This window comes from Manis pentadactyla, chromosome 13, assembly GCF_030020395.1.
Source record: "Manis pentadactyla isolate mManPen7 chromosome 13, mManPen7.hap1, whole genome shotgun sequence".
NCBI lineage: Eukaryota > Metazoa > Chordata > Mammalia > Pholidota > Manidae > Manis > Manis pentadactyla.
This window is the reverse complement of record NC_080031.1, coordinates 85,734,678-85,752,357: the sequence shown is the minus strand read 5'-3', so window position 1 is coordinate 85,752,357 and position 17,680 is coordinate 85,734,678. Positions and strand designations below refer to the sequence as shown.

The following is a 17,680-nucleotide window of genomic DNA, read 5'->3' as shown; positions in this document are numbered from 1 at the left end:
TATTCTGTTGGCTCACACTATAAGCTAATCACTTAAATTATTAAAGTAGAGAATGTACAGATGCACAAGTGTAAAGATTTAAGGTGATTTTTATTTGAGGAAGTTTTCCTTTTATTTATTAAATTTTCAGAACATTGATTTTAAGCAATTGGTGATCTAATTTTGCACAGTAAATGAGCACAGACTTCAGAATCAGACAGCCTGGGGTTCGGGTTTGAGCTCAGCCAATTATTAACTGTGACCTTTGGCTCCCCTCCCTATCTGTCCCCACCGCCCTAGCTTGATGACCCTCACCACCTTTTCCAGCGACCCTGAGATCAACCCCTCCAAGACTCCCTCCTCCCTCTGTTCACCACAAGCACTGGTAACTGCAGGCAATAAAGAAACATGGGTTATGAAATAATGTGTGTGTGGTCTAATTCTATGTGTATAGAATGGTATATAGGACTGTGAATATATTTACGGATGTATACAGAAAACCCCCACACAGAATAAACCTAACAATTTTGAAAGTGGTTCTCTAACATGTTCTCTAGTCTTTATATTTTAGAAACTATTGAGAATTAGGAAAATATTATTTTACAATCTGAAGATAATTAAAACTACTTTTAAAAAAGAAATAATAAGAAAGAAAGCTTTCAGTGACATTCTACTGCAAATAGGAAAAAGACCAAACTGGAATTTAAGGTAATCCAGTCATGACCCCAGATTACTCTTTCAGCATTATCTTCTCCCGTATTTCTGACATGTACCCTAAACCAAATGCTAGACACTGTTTACCCTGAATTCAGCCTTCACAGTCCAACTTCCAAACTCAGCCTATTTCATAGCCTGCGTATTAACTACTTCCAGGGGCCTGTACCTGCCGGTAAGCACATGAAGCATTCATTTCTTATGGATATGTAACAAAATTGTGTTTTCTCTCCTTTGATAAGCAGTAAGCTTCTCAAAGGCAGGTGTGTCTTCTTCCCAGAATACCTGGCTCACTTCCCTTCATCCAAAAATAGTCAATAGACGTTCGCTAAAGAAGTGGAGAGGATGATACACCTGGGGCAGTTGCAGAAGACTTTTAGGGGTGGGATTTGAGCTGGGTTAAAGAAGACGTAATATTTAGACAGAAAAGACAGCTGATTACACTTACCATTGGACTTCTTTCAAAGGCCTTATCATTCTTAGATTGCTTAATACTACAGAGAAGATTGATCCTAAAAGTTATCTTTTAAATGGGAGATGTATCTTCTTATTTTGCACTTCTATTCTTAAACTAAAAGAACACAATTTTTACAATTAAAAACGAGTTAAAAAAGAAAGTGTCATCAGACTGAGAAGTGACTAGTGGTTACCGTCGGGGAGGGGTTGGAGTGGGTGAGTGAGGAGGGTGAGGGGCATAAAGGCGCACAAAAACTCTCAATGACATAAGTTGGTCATGGGGTATTAGCACAGCATGGAGAAATACAGCCATTGGATCTGTAACATCTTCCCAATGTTGACAGATGGTAACTGCACTAGTTGGGGTGAGGACTTAATAATATGGGTAACTGTTGAACCACTGTGTTAAAAGCAGTATAAGATTGCATATCAGGAACCCACCTACACTGTTGGTGGGAATATAAATTGGTGCAACCCTTGTGGAAAGCAGTATGGAGGTTCCTCAAAAAACTAAAAATAGAAAAAGCATTTGATCCAGTAACTCCACTTCCAGGAATTTAGCCAAAGAAAACAAAATCCCTGATTCGAAAAGATGTATGCACCCCTATGTTTATCACTGCACAATTTGTAATAGTCAAAATATGGAAGCACTGTAAGTGTCCATCAACAAGGAAATATTATTCAGCCATAAAAGAAAATAAATCCTGCCATTTGCAACAATATGGATTGATCTAAAGAGTATTATGCTCAGTGAAATAAGCCAGGCAGAGACAGACAAGTACCATATGATGTCACTTATTTGTGGAATAAAAACAAAGCAAAACAGAAGGAACAAAAAGTAGACTCATGCATTTTGGGAACAGGACTGAAAACAAAAACTGCCTCTGAGGAAAGCGAGATCTTTCACATTTTACTGTTCTTTTCTTTTCAATGAGTAATAACAATAGTAGTGACTATACTACTAATAATAATTTGAATGTTTACTGTGGGCCAAGCATTGTGCTAAGTGTTTTGTGTTTATTTTCTCACTGAATCTCACAACAACCTGATTAAGGTAAGTACTGTTATTATCACCCCCCCTTTTATAGATAAGAAAACTGAGGCATAGAGAGTCAAACAAGTAGCTCAAAGTAAAGCTAGGATTCAAGTGTGGAATTCTGACTGCAGAGTCTTAGTCTCTTTAAAGACACGGGGTGCCTCTGTTTATGTATTTGTAGTATTGTGTCTCTAAATTAAGAAATTGATCCCACCTCAGCTCAGGCTGTTCCTTCAGGTGTAAAAGCTTCTCCAACCCAGCTACATAACTCCCTGATTTCTTCAAGTCCTTGCTTAATTGTGACCTTCACAATGAACACAGGGTTCAAAATTGCAACCCGCTTCTCCTCTTTTACTCTGCTTTATTTTTTTCCATAGTATTTATCTAGCACATTATACAGTTTTCAGATTCGCCGCATTATTTCTGCTCCCCCTTCCATGTGAATTCTGTCTTGCTGTTGTATCATATCCTGAAAAGGTACTGGCACAAAACAGGATGCTCAACAAGTATTGGTGGATTAAATAAGAAGTTTTTAAAACAGTGTAGATCCAACTTTGTTTCCTTTCTTTACATTATAAGCATGTATATTCATGTATGGTGGGAGAGAAGAAAAAAATTGAAAATGGTAGTGATTTCAAGTGGTATGTTTCCTTTTTTATCTTTTCTGTTTCCCTGTGGCTTTATTCCTAAAATTCGATGTTAAAATGTATTATTTTAATCATGAAAAATTTGCTTTTTAAGTCTCTCCTAAACCTCGGGTAACATGCATTGCCAAGCACAGCTAATTATCTTTGCGTTTCAAACAGAAAAACGGCTTCATACAATTTGCAGCAATCGATCACTGCAAAAGTATTGATATTGATGGTCCTGAAGTAAGTGATTTCTTTTAAATAATCGCCCGGTATATTGTGGTTAAATATTCCTTCAAGGAATACAAGTCCTTGCCTCGCCTGTTGACTCCGCATCCCCGAGGAACGCACCCACCCACCTAGCAACCGGGAGCAGAGCTGAAGCACAGCGCTGCGCCTTTAATTCCAGGGTTTGGGGGTGGGCGGTGGAGAGAATTTCCGCTCCCCCACTCCCTCCGCAGCCCTGGTGACAGTTGTCACCTGTAAGGCGAGCACTGCGCGCGGGGGATGGAGCCCGGCGCCCACTGGACAAAATAAAGAGGCAGAGATCTACCCCGAAGCCTGGGGGCCCAGAGGGGTGGCGGGCAGGGGGGCGCGCCGCCGCCCCCAGCGTCTTTCTCCAGGAGACACCCGGACTCCGCGACGCGGGCGCGACCAAGGTGCAGCATCGGGGACACGCCCGTCTGGCCCCGGTGAGCCTGGCCCAGGCTGATGTGACTTCCGGAATCCTGCTCCGGCGCCCCGACGCCCACCTGGCCCAGCAGCCGGGACCCGAGGTCCGGTGGGAGGCGGCGGCCCCGGCTCCCCCGCGCGGCGCGCGCTGACCATGGTCCTGGCCGCGGCCGCGGCCGCTGCGGCGGCCGGGGTGAGCCAGGCGGCGGTGCTGGGCTTCCTGCAGGAGCACGGCGGAAAGGTGCGCAACTCGGAGCTGCTGAGCCGCTTCAAGCCGCTGCTGGATGCGGGTGACCCGCGCGGCCGCGCCGCCCGCAGGGACCGCTTCAAGCAGTTTGTCAACGACGTGGCCGTGGTGAAGGAGTTCGATGGCGTTAAGTTCGTGGTGCTGCGGAAGAAGCCGCGGCCCCGCGAGGCACCAGAACCCCTACCTTCCTGCGTCCCCAGCACCTCCCCAGCAGCAGCCGCGCCGTCGAAGCTCGCTTCCTCCTCATCGGGGCAGGCCGCTGCCGCAGAGGCTCCAGCACTGGCCTCGGCACAGCGGTCCGTGGAACCACCCTAGGACCCAGCCCTGCCATCGCAGCCACCGGACGCCCGCCGGCCTCTGGCCTCCGAGCCCGCTCAGCCGACTGGGGCGCTGTTGTCTGGCGCAGCCCAGCAGTCAGGGGGGCCCTCGGGAGCTCGGATACCATCCTTTGAGCTACTCCAGTCCTCCGAGGAACTCCCTGCAGATGTGTCCCCACCGTCTAGGGCACTGTCGTCGGCGGCCTTGTCCCACCCGGAGGCGTCAGACCCTGAACCTGGGTCTGGGGAGACAAAAGGGCCTCCACCACCCCGTCCGCGCGCGCCGCCGAAGCCCTGCATGCTGCCCGTGAGCTGCGTCCCGGGCCCCGCCGCGTTCCGGATCCGGGCGGAGGAGCAGGGCCTGCGCCGGCAGCTGTCAGAGGAGCCGAGCCCGCGGAGCTCCCCGCTGCTGCTTCGGAGGCTCTCCGTAGAGGAGTCCGGCCTGGGCCTCGGCCTCGGCGCGGGCCGCTCCACGCACCTGAGGCGCCTGTCGGGCGCCGGCCCTCGCCTGCTGAGCCCCGACACGGAGGAAGTACCCGCTGCGCCGCCGCCGTCCCCTGTGCCCCTAGAGCCGGCCGAGCACGAGTGGCTGGTGCGGGCGGCCGGTGGCCGCTGGACTCACCAGCTGCACGGGTTGCTGCTGCGCGACAGCGGCCTGGCGGCCAAGCGCGACTTCATGTCTGGCTTCACGGCCCTGCATTGGGCCGCCAAGAGCGGCGACCGCGAGATGGCGCTGCAGCTGGTGGAGGTCGCGCGGCGTGGGGGCGCGCCAATCGACGTGAACGCGCGTTCACACGGCGGCTACACGCCACTGCACCTGGCGGCACTGCACGGCCACGAGGACACCGCGGTGCTGCTGGTGGTGTGCCTGGGTGCGCAGGTGCACGTGCGTGATCACAGTGGGCGGCGCGCCTACCAGTACCTGCGGTCCGGTGCCTCGTATGCGCTGCGTCGTCTACTCGGCGACCCTGGTCTGCGAGACTTTACGGAACCCGACGCCACCGCTGGTGGTAGTGGCAGTCTTGTGGCCCGGCGTCCAGTGCAGGTGGCAGCCACCATCCTCAGTTCCACCACCAGCGCGTTTCTGGGTGTCCTGGCCGACGACCTGATGCTCCAGGACCTGGCTCGAAGCCTCAGGAAGTCGAGCTCCCTCAGCAAGTTCTTGGGTGCCTCACCCATAGCTCCTCGTAAAAAATGAAAGATTCGCAGTAGCTTGCCAGCCTTTTCAGAAATCTCAAGTCGACCCACTGTGGGGTCCCTTGCCGGGCTAATGCCCAGCCGGCCCCCCACAGCCTGACGGACCTTGGGGCTACTGCTTGGTAGATCTAACCGGGCCTGCCCCTCATGATCGAAGCCTGCCCAAGCCGGCGCCCCAACCACGTGTGGCTCTATCCTGTTTACAGCTTTGTCCACTGCAGCCTGTTTTACCCAGGTGGGCCTATGCTTCTAGCTTCTGTGTGAAGCTTGCCCTCCTCTCTCCAGAGATGAGATCCAAGATCTCAGGGAGAGCCTCACTATGAAGAATTCCAGAAATCAGGCTTGAACTCTGAAGGCTTGACATTTAGGATGAAAGGTTAAGGGGCCCCTGAGTGAGTTCACCAACCAATGCCTCAGCCTCTAAACACACTCCCAAGCCAGAATTCCAGCAAGGGTCTTTTGAAATGTTGAATGATGTTGGATTGTTAGCTTTAAGATATGTAATGGTTTTTGTAATTTGATGCTTTCATCCAGTTTTTAAATTGAAATGAGGTAAAACAATTTTCATAGTAACCTTTAGAAATTATAGTTTTCCATTGTTAAGCAAAATGCTAAGAAATTTTCAACCTTTGTTAAATATTTTGGAATTCTATTTTAAAGAAATAGATGATCAAGATCTAAAGGTATCTGGTCCCAATCAACAAAACCCTTAAATGTTTATCTACCTCATTTTAGGCAATCAAGGTTCTGGATAGGGAGTCTTGAACACAGAGTGTGATCATTGTGAACGCACTTAATTTCAGTTGTACTGTGAATGCTAAATTGTAGGAAACAAGTATATCTCGGGAGTAAGGTGATTTAACAAGGAAAGAAAAAGGGACATTTTGTCAAATACTTTTAATTTGTGGTTGTCTTTATGGTGAAATATAAATGTATCTTTGGCACTAGTGGGTGGCTACTTTGATTTGGCATGAATATTTTAATTTTTTTAAAGTGACTTATTTGTGAATTGCACCATTGTGCCATGTTTCTGAATCTGTGGTTTTCAAATCAGGCTGAGCCTTTCAATGCATTAGGTGAATATTCAAAGGAAAAACAATGTCATAATATTACAGCAAAAAAACCCACAAAAAACTGGCTAAACAATAATGGATACACTTAAGCAACCATTTTATAAGAAAGTTCTGTACAAGCAAAAATTATGTGGTAACCACTTTAAAAACCATCTGAAGGCAAACAACTTATTCCAAAATAGCAACTGTAGAATTTCTTTGCACAGTGACCTTAGAGTGGCGGCTTAACTTTTCTGGACCTTTACTCCTGTCTGTAATTGAGAACGATTGTAGGTCTTGCCCAGATTTCCCAGGTTCAATTAGAATGGCTCTTTTGCTGTTTTAAAGGTGTGGAATCTATTTGCTCAACCAACCTTGTTTATATCATATTGTGGTAATGCTATACTTTTGCAAATCGTGTTTGCATGTCATTAGTTACATCAAATAGTTTTTGTTGCACAGGGTAGTGGGGCTCCCCTGCTATCTATATATATATCAGATTTAAATTTAATTTAAGATTTTAATTAAATATTAGATTTAAGTAATGAAATAGTCTCACATTTTGTTCCTGCTTGTGTGATTATTTATTTCCCTTAAGTATTTTATAGCTCTTACTACTGTATTTTTTTCTTTTCATCTACTTAATTTCTTCCTTTTCTCCTCATTCTTCTGCTTTTTTTCAAGCATTCTATTATTGAGAATGTTTGGATTGCTCTGCAAAATGAAAGGGTCAACCACATACAGATATGGTAGCCAAAAACTGTAGATAAATGTAGGCCCTAATCTGACCCTTTCCACCTTCCTTCCCTGGAATTCTGCTAAACTGCATAAATTATTTTAAAATGCAAATGAGATCTTCTGCCTCTGCAGAAAAATTGTGGGAGGCAATAATTACAGCAACCTTGAGGAGCTGACGGTCTAGAAGACAGAATAAGATACTAGCGACTTCCCATGGTAAAAGAGAGGTTTGACTGCAGGGAATAAATGTCACAAACAAGGGATGATCTGCCTTAAGAAAGACAAAATCTAAACTAGCAAATTCGTAGTAACAATAATTCGTATTTATTGCACTTTGAAATCACAGCAGACTTACTTCACCTTCCAGAAGAAGCTTTGTATTTGAGAAGGATGTACTTCAGCCAAGTAAAGTACAACATTTCGCAAGAGTTTAGGATCAGTAAGAGTAAAACTCAGGTGTTAGGAACCACTGCTTCTTTCTTACAGGCCAAGACTTTCTGAAACTATAAGGTAAATCACTAGGAAACTACAGTTAATGTAGAAGGGTATTTTCCACAACTGACAAAAAAATAGTCGTCTACAAGATAAGGCAGTTTAGGTGGTTGGAACTGTCACAAGGAAGAGAATTACTTCTTTTAGTAGGGGAGAAGTTAATCATTGATGTAGATGTGTATGGGTCATATCCAGAGCAGGCTTTTTAATAAAGTTCTCCATTTCCTCTAAAGGAGGCTGGAGGTTGTTCTTGAGCACAGCTCTCTTACCTAATGGAGACCAGGGATTGCTTGGGTAATACATATGTGACCTGTGTTTATTAAATGCCAGGCACAGTTCTAAACATTGGCAGTTATCAATCACAATCTTACAAGGTGTGTACTGTTAGTATCTTAATTATAGAGCGAGGAAATTGAAGCCTAGAAAAATTGGAATTAACTTGTCCAGGTCTCACAGCTATTAACTGTCAGTCGAGATGGCAACCTGGTGCTCTTTTCCAATGTAGTGGAAAAGAAATACCAAGTGGGAAAAAAAAGTCCTGAAATACCAAGGGGGCTGAGTTGTTCCCAAGGGGTGTCTGGCTGCATCCCAAGGCCAAACAGCTCTGATCTGTGGCTCTGCTTTACATGATCACCATTCTTTTAGCATGTTAGTATTTGTATACATAAAGAACAATGGGGTCTGCTGGGAAAAAAAATATTCTCACAAAAGGAAAGTTACCCCATATTCTTTATGTGCTGTCACTTCAGTTAAAATAGATACAACAATGTCTTTCTTAATGCAAAATCCTCTAGCGTCCCTACCTTCCAGATGTAAACAGCTGAATCAAAAGCATCTCTCAACAGTTATAAAGCTGAGCCCACTCCGGCTCCACAGTCTCCCTCTGTTTTGGCCTTTACCTGGAAGAAATTATTTGAACTTTTAACATGATTTCATAAATAGACTTGCTATTGCTCTCCAGATAGCTTTTTGCCTTGAACCTCTTTGTCCTGGCCCCACCGTTCCAGAACTGCCAAACCTCTGGACTTGAAGCAAAGGGAGCTCAGGAGTTTCTGCAGGTAGGAAGAATGCACGAAGAGGTAGTGAGAGAAATGATAGGCAGAGAGCCTGAGACAGAGACTGGGAGGGAGGGTCTGGAGGCAGAATGAGAGTTATCAAGTTGGTGCTGATCTAAACGTCAAAGACAACCAACACCCACCCTGACGGTCTAAACTGTAGCCAGGCTGCGAGAGTAACTGACGGGGTCGCCGAGAGGCTTGCCTTATAGCAACTGCTGCCCTCCCAGCACCCCATACCCCATTCCTCTTTCACCTCGTCTCTCCGCGGTCCTCAGCCACATTTGACCTAAATTCCCTCTAAATCTTCTGACATGTGAGGGAATGGCACCGCGGTCTGTTCCTGCGAGGATCCCTGATGTTCACGGCAGCCACCCGCGGAGGGATGTGGTGTGCAGAGCAGGCTCCTGAAGACATGACACTCGGGTTTGGGTCACCGCGCAACACTGCTTTCCTATGCAGTTTGCCATGCACAGTCTGAAGGGGAAAAGCACACTAATTAAATCCATATTAGGGAGAGCAGCGGGGGTGGGCTGAGGCGAGAATCGGAGGCAGCAGCCGGGCTGCCTGTTGCCCAGCAACGACCCCCAGCGAAGCCTGCGCTTGCTAAAGCCCGGAGGCGACGCGGTGGGCAGGGCGCCCAAGGCCGAAGGAGGTGGGGGCAGAGACCCCAGGGGGGACTGCAAAACCCTCTTTTCCATCCTGGAGAACTAAGTAACGCTCTTTTTCATACCGGTTTGGTACATCAACACCGCTGTCTTCCCCAGTTATTAACCAACAGTTTTCCAGTGCAAAGGAAAACGAGACAGCAAAAAACCTGGCTGGCCGAGTTTCTTTCCGACAGGGCAAAAAGGCTCGGTCCCAGCCTTCAGGCCCAACAGAGACACTGCTCACCTGGGCAAGCCCAAGTCCCTGAGGCTAGCCCACAGGGCCTGGGAGCTGGGGTGGCGGCAGGAAAACGGGGGTAGTTTTCATCACGAGAACAGTGCCCTCTGCTGGCAGTGTCCTGCAGGGTGGCATTCCCCCGGCTTCTGGTGCCCTTACAATTCTGGTTGTGGTGCCAATACAGAACAACGGAGAGCTCATTCTTGCTCTCTAAAGGAGTGTGGAAAGGAGGTAAGTGGGGCAAGAGAAGGCAGAGGCAAAATGGAAGGACGGGCACAGGAGGTATGGCCCTAATTTTGAGGTTTCCCAGTCTGGCAGGGACCACCACAGAGGCCTCTTATTTCCCCATGGAACCCCCCACCCGCCCCCACCAGAACCAAAGTGCAGTTCAGTGGGACAACTGCTCCCCATGCTCATCCTGTACTGGGGGTACTTTTTCTGATGTATATAATTTTCACTGGCCTAAAAGACCATGTTAAGTGTGTTTCTAAAAATATCACAATGGTTGAATGCAAAGGGGGCTGTACAGGGCAAAAAGCAGAAATAAGAATAAATTCTATCCAGATCAGGTCTCCAAGTGAGCTTCCCAGCCAGGATGAGGGCCTTGGAGGGGAGGCCCCACCCACAGTGTTCAAAGGAGAGAAGCAAAGCATAATGTTAGAACCTGCAACTGCCTCAGCAGGAGCCCCATATGTTTTCCATAAAAAGGAACAACGTGAGCATTGTTCTGTGCTCAACAGTCCGACTGTTAGAACTAATGCTTTTGGTATGAATACGACCATTTAAAATTCCCAACCAGTTGCATTTACTGACAATACATTTCAGAAAACAAACCCAGAAGCAAGAGATTTCTCATTTTGGGGGGTCAGTTGGCTTTAAATACACATACACATGCCTTTTAATGTGACCGACTTCCAAAAATACACTGAACATTTGCATGAAAAACGTTCTTGTCCCTAGACTTGCAGCTACAAATACTAAAGCAGATTTTCACATGCATATTTGAGAACTTAACATTGATGCTGTGTACACAGGGCTGATGCACAAATAAAGGGGAGTATGAGTCATGTTTATACCACTCCAGCCCCTAATTCCTGACTCCCAACCCTAGCCCGTCCCCAGATCAGCATCTCTAGCACACAAGTGGAGCTGCCTCTCCGGGTTCTCATCCCGTGCATGGTAGGCCTCCAAGTCCCCTAAGCCTGAGCTTCAGCTCCCAGCCCCAACTGCCTCCTCAAGCCTGGGGGACCCAGTGGGGTTTCCAAAGGAGAGTTGGATAAACTCCGTTTTCATAACATAATTGAAAGAGGAAGCAAGTTCTTTCTGGGTCTTGGAATGAATGTACTGGAAAATCCGAGTGTACTGGACATTTGTCAGGGTTATTAGGCAGCAAAGTAACTGAACCTGTTTTCCATTTGGGGAAATTCTCTATCCCTGGAGTCTTGAAGGGAAGCAGTACCCTACTGCCACTGTGGGGCTGTGGGCTTGGGTAAGAACAGCAAAGGAGAACTGGACTCCGCCAACCAGGCCTAGGCTTCTGTTGTGTGACAGTCACTGAAACAGTTAGGAATTGGGGCATGGGGGCAGTAGCGTTGAGGGCCCAGCATCCCCCCGATTCCTCCTGTCTTCAGGCCTATTCTCTCCAGTCTTCCTAGCAACTGCCATCCCTCTTCTGCTCTAGTCAGGCACAGTTTGGATCTGTAGTTTGTAAACAAGATAGCTTCAGATCTTTCCACATTACTGAGAGAGAAGAAAAGGTCATTTTGCAACTTAAATTGAAATACAACTCTGACTTCATTCCCTCCAACCAACCCTGACCAGGCCTCTCATCACAAAAAGGGGAAATACTAGTTTTTAAATCCATAAATTAATTACAAAATAATCCATAAGACCTAGGTGGAGCCACAAGAGAACACCTGGAAGAAGCATTCTGGGAAGGCAAGGCCTGGGTCTTCCCCTCCCCCGAGGGAAAAGAACCAGGAAACCAGCCTCTGTCCCAGTCAAGTTGGTAAGAGGCAGGTGCCATGCTCCCCACCCCCATGGCCTGCAACTAGGTGAGAGAAGCTGGGGAGGAGGGAGGTTTATCGGAAGGGCGGGTTCCTGGGGGCCAGGTCCGCCTGTGGGGTGGGGGAAGATGGCTAAGGTTGCTCCTGACCTCCTGACGGTGTCAAGTTGATCCTGAAGGAGTCGGACCCACTTGTCCAGGCTGCGCTGCTGGGCCAGGACCGCGGCCTTGCCCACCAGCAGGGCACTGTAGGCGTGCAGCTCTGCAGTTGACAGGGCCTGCACCAGCACCTCCCGCAGGGCCCGCTTGCACCGTGCCACATGCCTCTTCAGCTCCTTGGCATCTTCCTGCTGCTGCTCCAGGAGCCCCAGTCGCTGCAGGAGAGAGGCCTGGAGCCGGAGGGAGAGGGCACTGTGACTGGGTCGGGGGTGCCAGCCAGAGCCGGCAGGCCCATCACCACCCTTTAACCCCTAGCCTGAACTAGTTACCTGTTCATCAGGGTCACAGTCTGCAACAGCCCGAGCCAGGGCACCGCGCACGCGGTCCAGGCGACTGCCAAGCAGCAGAAGGAGGCCAAGAACCCGCTCTAGGTCAGCCATGAACCCGCTGAACCGCTCTAGCTCATGGGGTGCACAGGCCTGGCCCACTGCAGCCTCCAGAGCAGCCCCACGCCTGGCCCACTCCTGGGCCGCCCCCTGCAGCTGTTCCTGCTCAGCCTGAAGGACCTGCAGCATCTTTTGGAGGAGGTGAGCTAGCTCCACCTGCAGGGAAAACGGGGGTACTTAAAGCTGGGGCCAGGGCCCAGACTTACACAGACTCTGGGCTCTTGCCCCACCCAGCATCCAGCAGCCCTTCCACACTCACTTTCTTGACTTGGATGCTGTTATTTGGCTCAGGGAGACCCTGGCCACATGGCTGGTCAGGTACAGGGTGGGTACTAAGGTTTTCAGGCCTTATCTCCTCCTGAGAGGTTGGCAGGAGCTGGGTGGCGCTAAAGAGATAGCTGGGGACAAAGCCAGAGCTCTCTGGGTTGTCCTGCCCCAGACTGCAGGGACAATACCGAGTCCCTGGGGACCCCGTCACTCACCCTGCCTCGGAAGGACCAGCAGCCTCCTCTCCAATCTCCCCACAATCTGGCCTCATTGCAGCCCTGACCTCAGTTAAAGGAATCAGCCCATGCAGAAGCCCCACAGGTGGGGATAGGAGTTAATAGTGTCACTCAGAGAGGGATCCAGTCTGGCCAGCTCCTGAACCAGTTCCTCAAGGCGCAGACTGGACCATGTTGACCTGGAACCAGGATGGCCAGTGCCCCAAGCTAGGGCAATGTGGGAGGGAGTCTCTGGCGAATCATTGCCTGGAGGTCCCAGGGTATCAACTGGGAAAGATTTGAAAGGCTCATTCTCTGCAGCTGTGTGGGGGTCAGTAGTTAGCAGTCCAGTGGGGTCAAAGGTTGGGATGTCACCATTTGCAGTTTCTGGGGGGCTATAGCAGGACCTGTACACACCCACAGAACCATCTATCCCCTGCCAGTAGTCATCTATTCCTGCAATCTCTGGGTGTTCGTTGAGGGAGTACTCTTGGAGGACTGCAGCATGGTCAGCTCGTTGGCCCAAGCCAGCTCCATACTGCTGGTCAGAGGCATGTACACTGGAAGTGGACGAGACATTGAATTAGAAAAAGCTCTGGCCAAGACAAGTGGTGGCTTCCAAGGGCCACCTGCCCCCACCCAGTCCCTTCACCTAGGTTCCCAGGCTTCACCTAGGAGAGAGTTCCCTGCCCTTCAGGCATTATGTAGACATGTGGAAAGGGAAGGTCTCACTCTGCTTGGAAGCAAGAGGGAACTCACTTGGTTGGGAGCCTTGGGGGCACATGAGAGTCTGGAAGTGACCTCATCCTGACCAGCGGGGCTTCTTCCAGGAAAACTTCATTATCAGGAAGGGATGGGGGCCAGGCAGACTCCATATAGCTCTCTGAAACCCTCTGCACACGCGCAGGACTGCTCTGGAGGCCCTCTGCAGGACATGCCACTGCAGCTTCCTTCTGATTCAGGACTCTGGAAGCAGGGACCCCATCCTGACCACAGTGACCAGGAAGGAAGCTCTTGGTGCTGCACCAGAGAGACAATAGGGCGTTGTGAGGGGAGTAGGGGATGTAGTTTGCAAAAGACAGTAAGGAAGCTCAAACTGAGGGTAGGTGGGAAGCCCTCTCCTTTCCTGCTGGGTGAGAGCTGTGAAAGCCGCCTCCCAGTTTTCAGCCCCCAGAGTGGTCTCTCTCTCTCTCTCTCTCTCACTTGCAAAGTCTGGTCTTAAACAATGGTCTGGGGGTTTCTGCTCCTTGGGGAACAGCCTGGAAAGGCAAACGGATGAAATATGGCTCAAGTATTCAGTCTCCCAGATGCACCCCACCCCAAGCCTGCTGCACCCTCTATCTTCCCTACCTGGATAATGGGCATGCCCTCTCCTGGTCCTCCCCAGGGAGCCAAGACTTCACCTGAAGGGCTTCGACTCTGACAGCGAGACCTGGAGGCAACACTGAGCTTTAAGGACCCAGGATTTGGGTCTTCTATGCCAAGGGTCTGGGGCTCAGACAAACCTTCGAACTCGGCCAGTACTCCATGCTCCTGGGACTCCTGAGGCTCCTGGGGCCTGGGAAGGCAGGAGCTGGAGCAGGCCTTGCCGCCGCCTTCCCCGACCAACCCACCACCGCCCCGACCCACGCGATCCAGCCTCCCTGGCTCAGAGAAACACCACTTCCGCTGCTGCTTGGCGAGGTCTCCGCGCCCACCAGTTTGTGGCGCGGAAGCCCCAGAGCGCGCCGATTCCACTTCCCTGCCCGGTTGGCTGAGCGATGCGGAGCGCGGGTGCTCCGCCGGGGGCCGTGCGGGTGCGGAGGGCCGCCGGCGGGCTGGCGGGCTCATGCGGAGCTCCTTGCGCTGGAACGACGTCTCCCGGAGCACTCGCCGCTGCGCTCCCTGCAGCCGCTGGCGGTAGGCGGCCCGTGAGGCCGGTGGCCTGCGTGGCTCGGTGGCCCGCGCTGCAGCCTCCGCCTACGCGGTCAGCGGGTACACCAGCGGGGTGGTCTGCCGGTTGGGCGGCCCGGGGGTCCCCCAGACTTCTGGGGGTCGCGGCCCACTGCGTACCGCGGCTGCGGGCCGGGGCTGCAGGGATGTGTGCAGGACAGCGGTGGGCGCGGCGGGGGCCAGGCCGCCCCACACCACGCGCACGTTCTCCCAGTCGAGGTAAGCAAGGACACCGGTCCCAGGTGACAGCGTGTGTGGCTTGGGACCACCAGAGGCTGCGGAGAAGGAGCTGTAGGCCGAGTCGGCGCGTGCAGACAGCCGCCGCAGATCCAAGCTGCGAGTGGACGAGGCTGGGGAGGTGCGGTCATCCCCAGGACCCAGGGCCTCCATGGGCGAATGCTGAGGCTGGCCAGCTCCGTGGGGCCTGGTGGAACACAGCATGAGGGTTAAGGAGCTCTGGGTGAGGGTCAGGACAGTCTGCTGGCTCCTCCAACGTGGACAGCCAGGTTGCTTACACATCCCCTCCCTAGGCACACAATCGTTAGGGCTGGCATTTCCCTCTAGGTCAGGGATGGTATAGGACCACCCAGTGAGCTTAGCTCAGGGACAGGAATTGGTGACTAGCCCATTCTCCCCGCCTTCCCCTCCCCCACCCCCACCCCCACCCCCAGGACCCTCCTGGCCATAAGCCCTGACCTCTACCCTGGCTCCTCCTGGAGCACCGAGAGTGTACCCATGCTTCTTCCCTCCCAACCCTGTCCCACCCAGGCTTCTTCCTGGCTGCTTTCTCAGCCTCTCCGTGTGATCTTTCCCTGATAAACAATGGTCAAGAAGTTCTGAGATCACAGGGGAGCCAAAAGAGGAGGGGGGAAGACCCAGACCGTGTGGCGGGGGCAGCTTCACAGCCTCCCTCTGTCCTTCTGTGCCTGTTATGTTCCAGGTGCTTTCTATAAATATTTATCTTGATCCTCACAACTGCTATCTGCATTTCACAAATGTGGACACTGAGGTTCAGAGGGGGAAATGATTTGCCCAGGAACACACAGCTGGTAAGGGGCAAAGCCCTGCCTGGAAGCTGGGCCTGCCTTCAAGCTTACTGCAGCCAGAACCAACTTCCTAGAAGCAAACCCTGCTGAAGCCAGTTTACTTCTCTACCCAGATGCCTGCAGCCTCCAGCAAAGCCCAAACTCCACCGTGGGAAAGTAACCCCCACCTCCTTCAAAACACTGGCAGGGTCCAGAATATATGGCCTCTATTTCAGAGACTGCCTTTTGTCTAGGCTCACCCCCTTCTTCTTCCTGCTACTTTTGCTCCTCCTAGAGAGCAGGACTTAGAGATCTCATCTTCAGGGACCCCTGCAGTGCCCCATCACAGCAGTGGCCACCCTGCATTGTGATTGTTGGCTTGCTTGTGATCCCCTCTTCCTATTCCCACCCCTGAGCTTCCTGCGGACATGCACTGCACTTACTCATCTCTGCACCCTAGTGCCTGGCAAGTAGCAGATGTTGAAATATTTGTTGAATGGCAGACTTGCAGGGAGTAGACAGGGGAGGCTTTGGTGGAGAAGGAAGAGGGCTCTTTTGCTTCTGTCCACTCTTCTCTCCCTATTAGTCTTTTCTGGGGAGGTGAACAGGAGTGAGGCAGTTGCCACCAAGGACACTGACCATATTACTTGTGTATTAATAGGAACTCAAAGATCAGACAAGCACAGCTTAGAGGAGGACTGGCAAGAAACCAGTACCTTCCCAGTTCTGGGAGAGGAGAGAGAGGAGTTGGGTGGGTGTGGCTGGGTCAGGGGTGAGAGAAGCTGTGAGTCTTGGGGACCTGGGTCTCCCTCTAGCCTATGTGCTTGCCTTGCCTGAACTGTTTGGCAGGGGATGCAGAGGAGGGTTAACTGCAGCTGGAGTGGGAACTGAAAAAGCAGGCTCATGTGAGCCATCCAGACACTATTTGGAGCTCAGGATCACCCTCGATTCCCTTCCCTGAGGCCCCAGTACAGTTTGCTGCTCCGGGCAGGTAGGCAGTTAGGGGTGGCAGGATATAGCGTTTCCTAGAAGGGAGAGGCATACCTCTAACATTTCTCAGCCAACCTGGGATCAGAACATTTTGGTGTCGACCACCTGGAGGCATCTTTATGCCAACTAAGGCCAGCCCCATAGGTTTGTCCTCACACTCAGGTTGGGGAACCTCTTTTCCAAGTGTTTCCATTCTCTGGACTTCGGGAAGATGAGAAGCTACTCTGCGTAGCAGCCCCTAGGGACTTCCTGTAGGAAACCCACCTTAGCTACCCAGACCTAGCTCTCTCCTCCTGTCCTTCTGAGCCCAGCTTGGGAGCATTGCGTACCCTGACTCAGGCCGCCCATGCCTGCCCCTGTTGGCTTGCTGCACTTAGAGTCACGGGTGACTGTTCAAATAGCAAGATGTTTCCTCAGAAAAGGCCTTGAAAAATCTTATTTGTGAATCACTGTGTCGACAAAGGATTCTGAGGTCAACAAATAAAAACAGCTTGAATGGATAATGAAAATGTGTATATCTATCTGTTTTCTTATTGACACTAACTTGTCTCAAGGATGCTTTTGCAGTGGTGGCCCCAATAAGCTGATACCCAGGTAGGATGCTCACTTGGTGCCCTTTGCAGAACCAGATGTGCCAGCAAAGTCCAACTCCTTTAGTGTGTTTTGGGCCTCATTAAAAAGATCAAGGAGAGTGTGGGGATGCTCTAGACCGAGTCCTGCCCCCAGTGTCTCTCCACCTCCTTCTGCAGTGGCGGCAGCACCCGCACTCCGCGATGGCAACTTGAGGCTGCACCTGGGGCAGCCCCAGGGTGGTGCTCCGCAGAAGGGCTCCGCGCCCCAAGTGGGCTGCCCCTCCGAGAGCAGTGGCAGCGAGAGGACGCGTGTGCCTCGCACCTTCCGCACGCGGAGAGCGGCGGGGATGGCAACCGTCTCCACCTCCTGGTCCTCCTTCCAGAAAAAATAATCTGAAAGAAAGAAAACAAAGAACAAAATACCCCAGAATACCTAACAGAACACCTACACAGTGGAAGCCGCCTGTCCCTCTGCATCATCAAGTCTTCACTCCTTCATCCACAGCTAGTTATGAATGCAGAGCTGACTTACTAACAGCATTTACCACTTCTGGCTATAAATTCAAATATTCTAGAAGGGGCGGAAGTTGGCAGCGTGAG

At 51.0% G+C, this 17,680-nt stretch overlaps 1 protein-coding gene and 1 pseudogene across 1 annotated transcript; one reads left to right on the top strand and one right to left on the bottom strand.

The window, feature by feature from the left end:
• The first annotated feature begins 2,840 nt into the window (after positions 1-2,840).
• On the top strand, positions 2,841-5,347 carry LOC130680270 (ankyrin repeat domain-containing protein SOWAHA-like; annotated as a pseudogene).
• A 6,172-nt stretch (positions 5,348-11,519) lies between these two features.
• Positions 11,520-17,233, bottom strand: LOC130680269 (protein Shroom1-like). The gene is given in 10 exon segments (XM_057490521.1): positions 11,520-11,630; positions 11,633-11,863; positions 11,963-12,235; positions 12,339-12,495; positions 12,562-12,673; positions 12,676-13,121; positions 13,321-13,527; positions 13,765-13,820; positions 13,912-14,917; positions 17,116-17,233. Coding segments are annotated over 9 exon segments (2,565 nt in total). The 5' UTR covers positions 14,884-14,917; positions 17,116-17,233.
• Between the last annotated feature and the right edge of the window lie 447 nt (positions 17,234-17,680).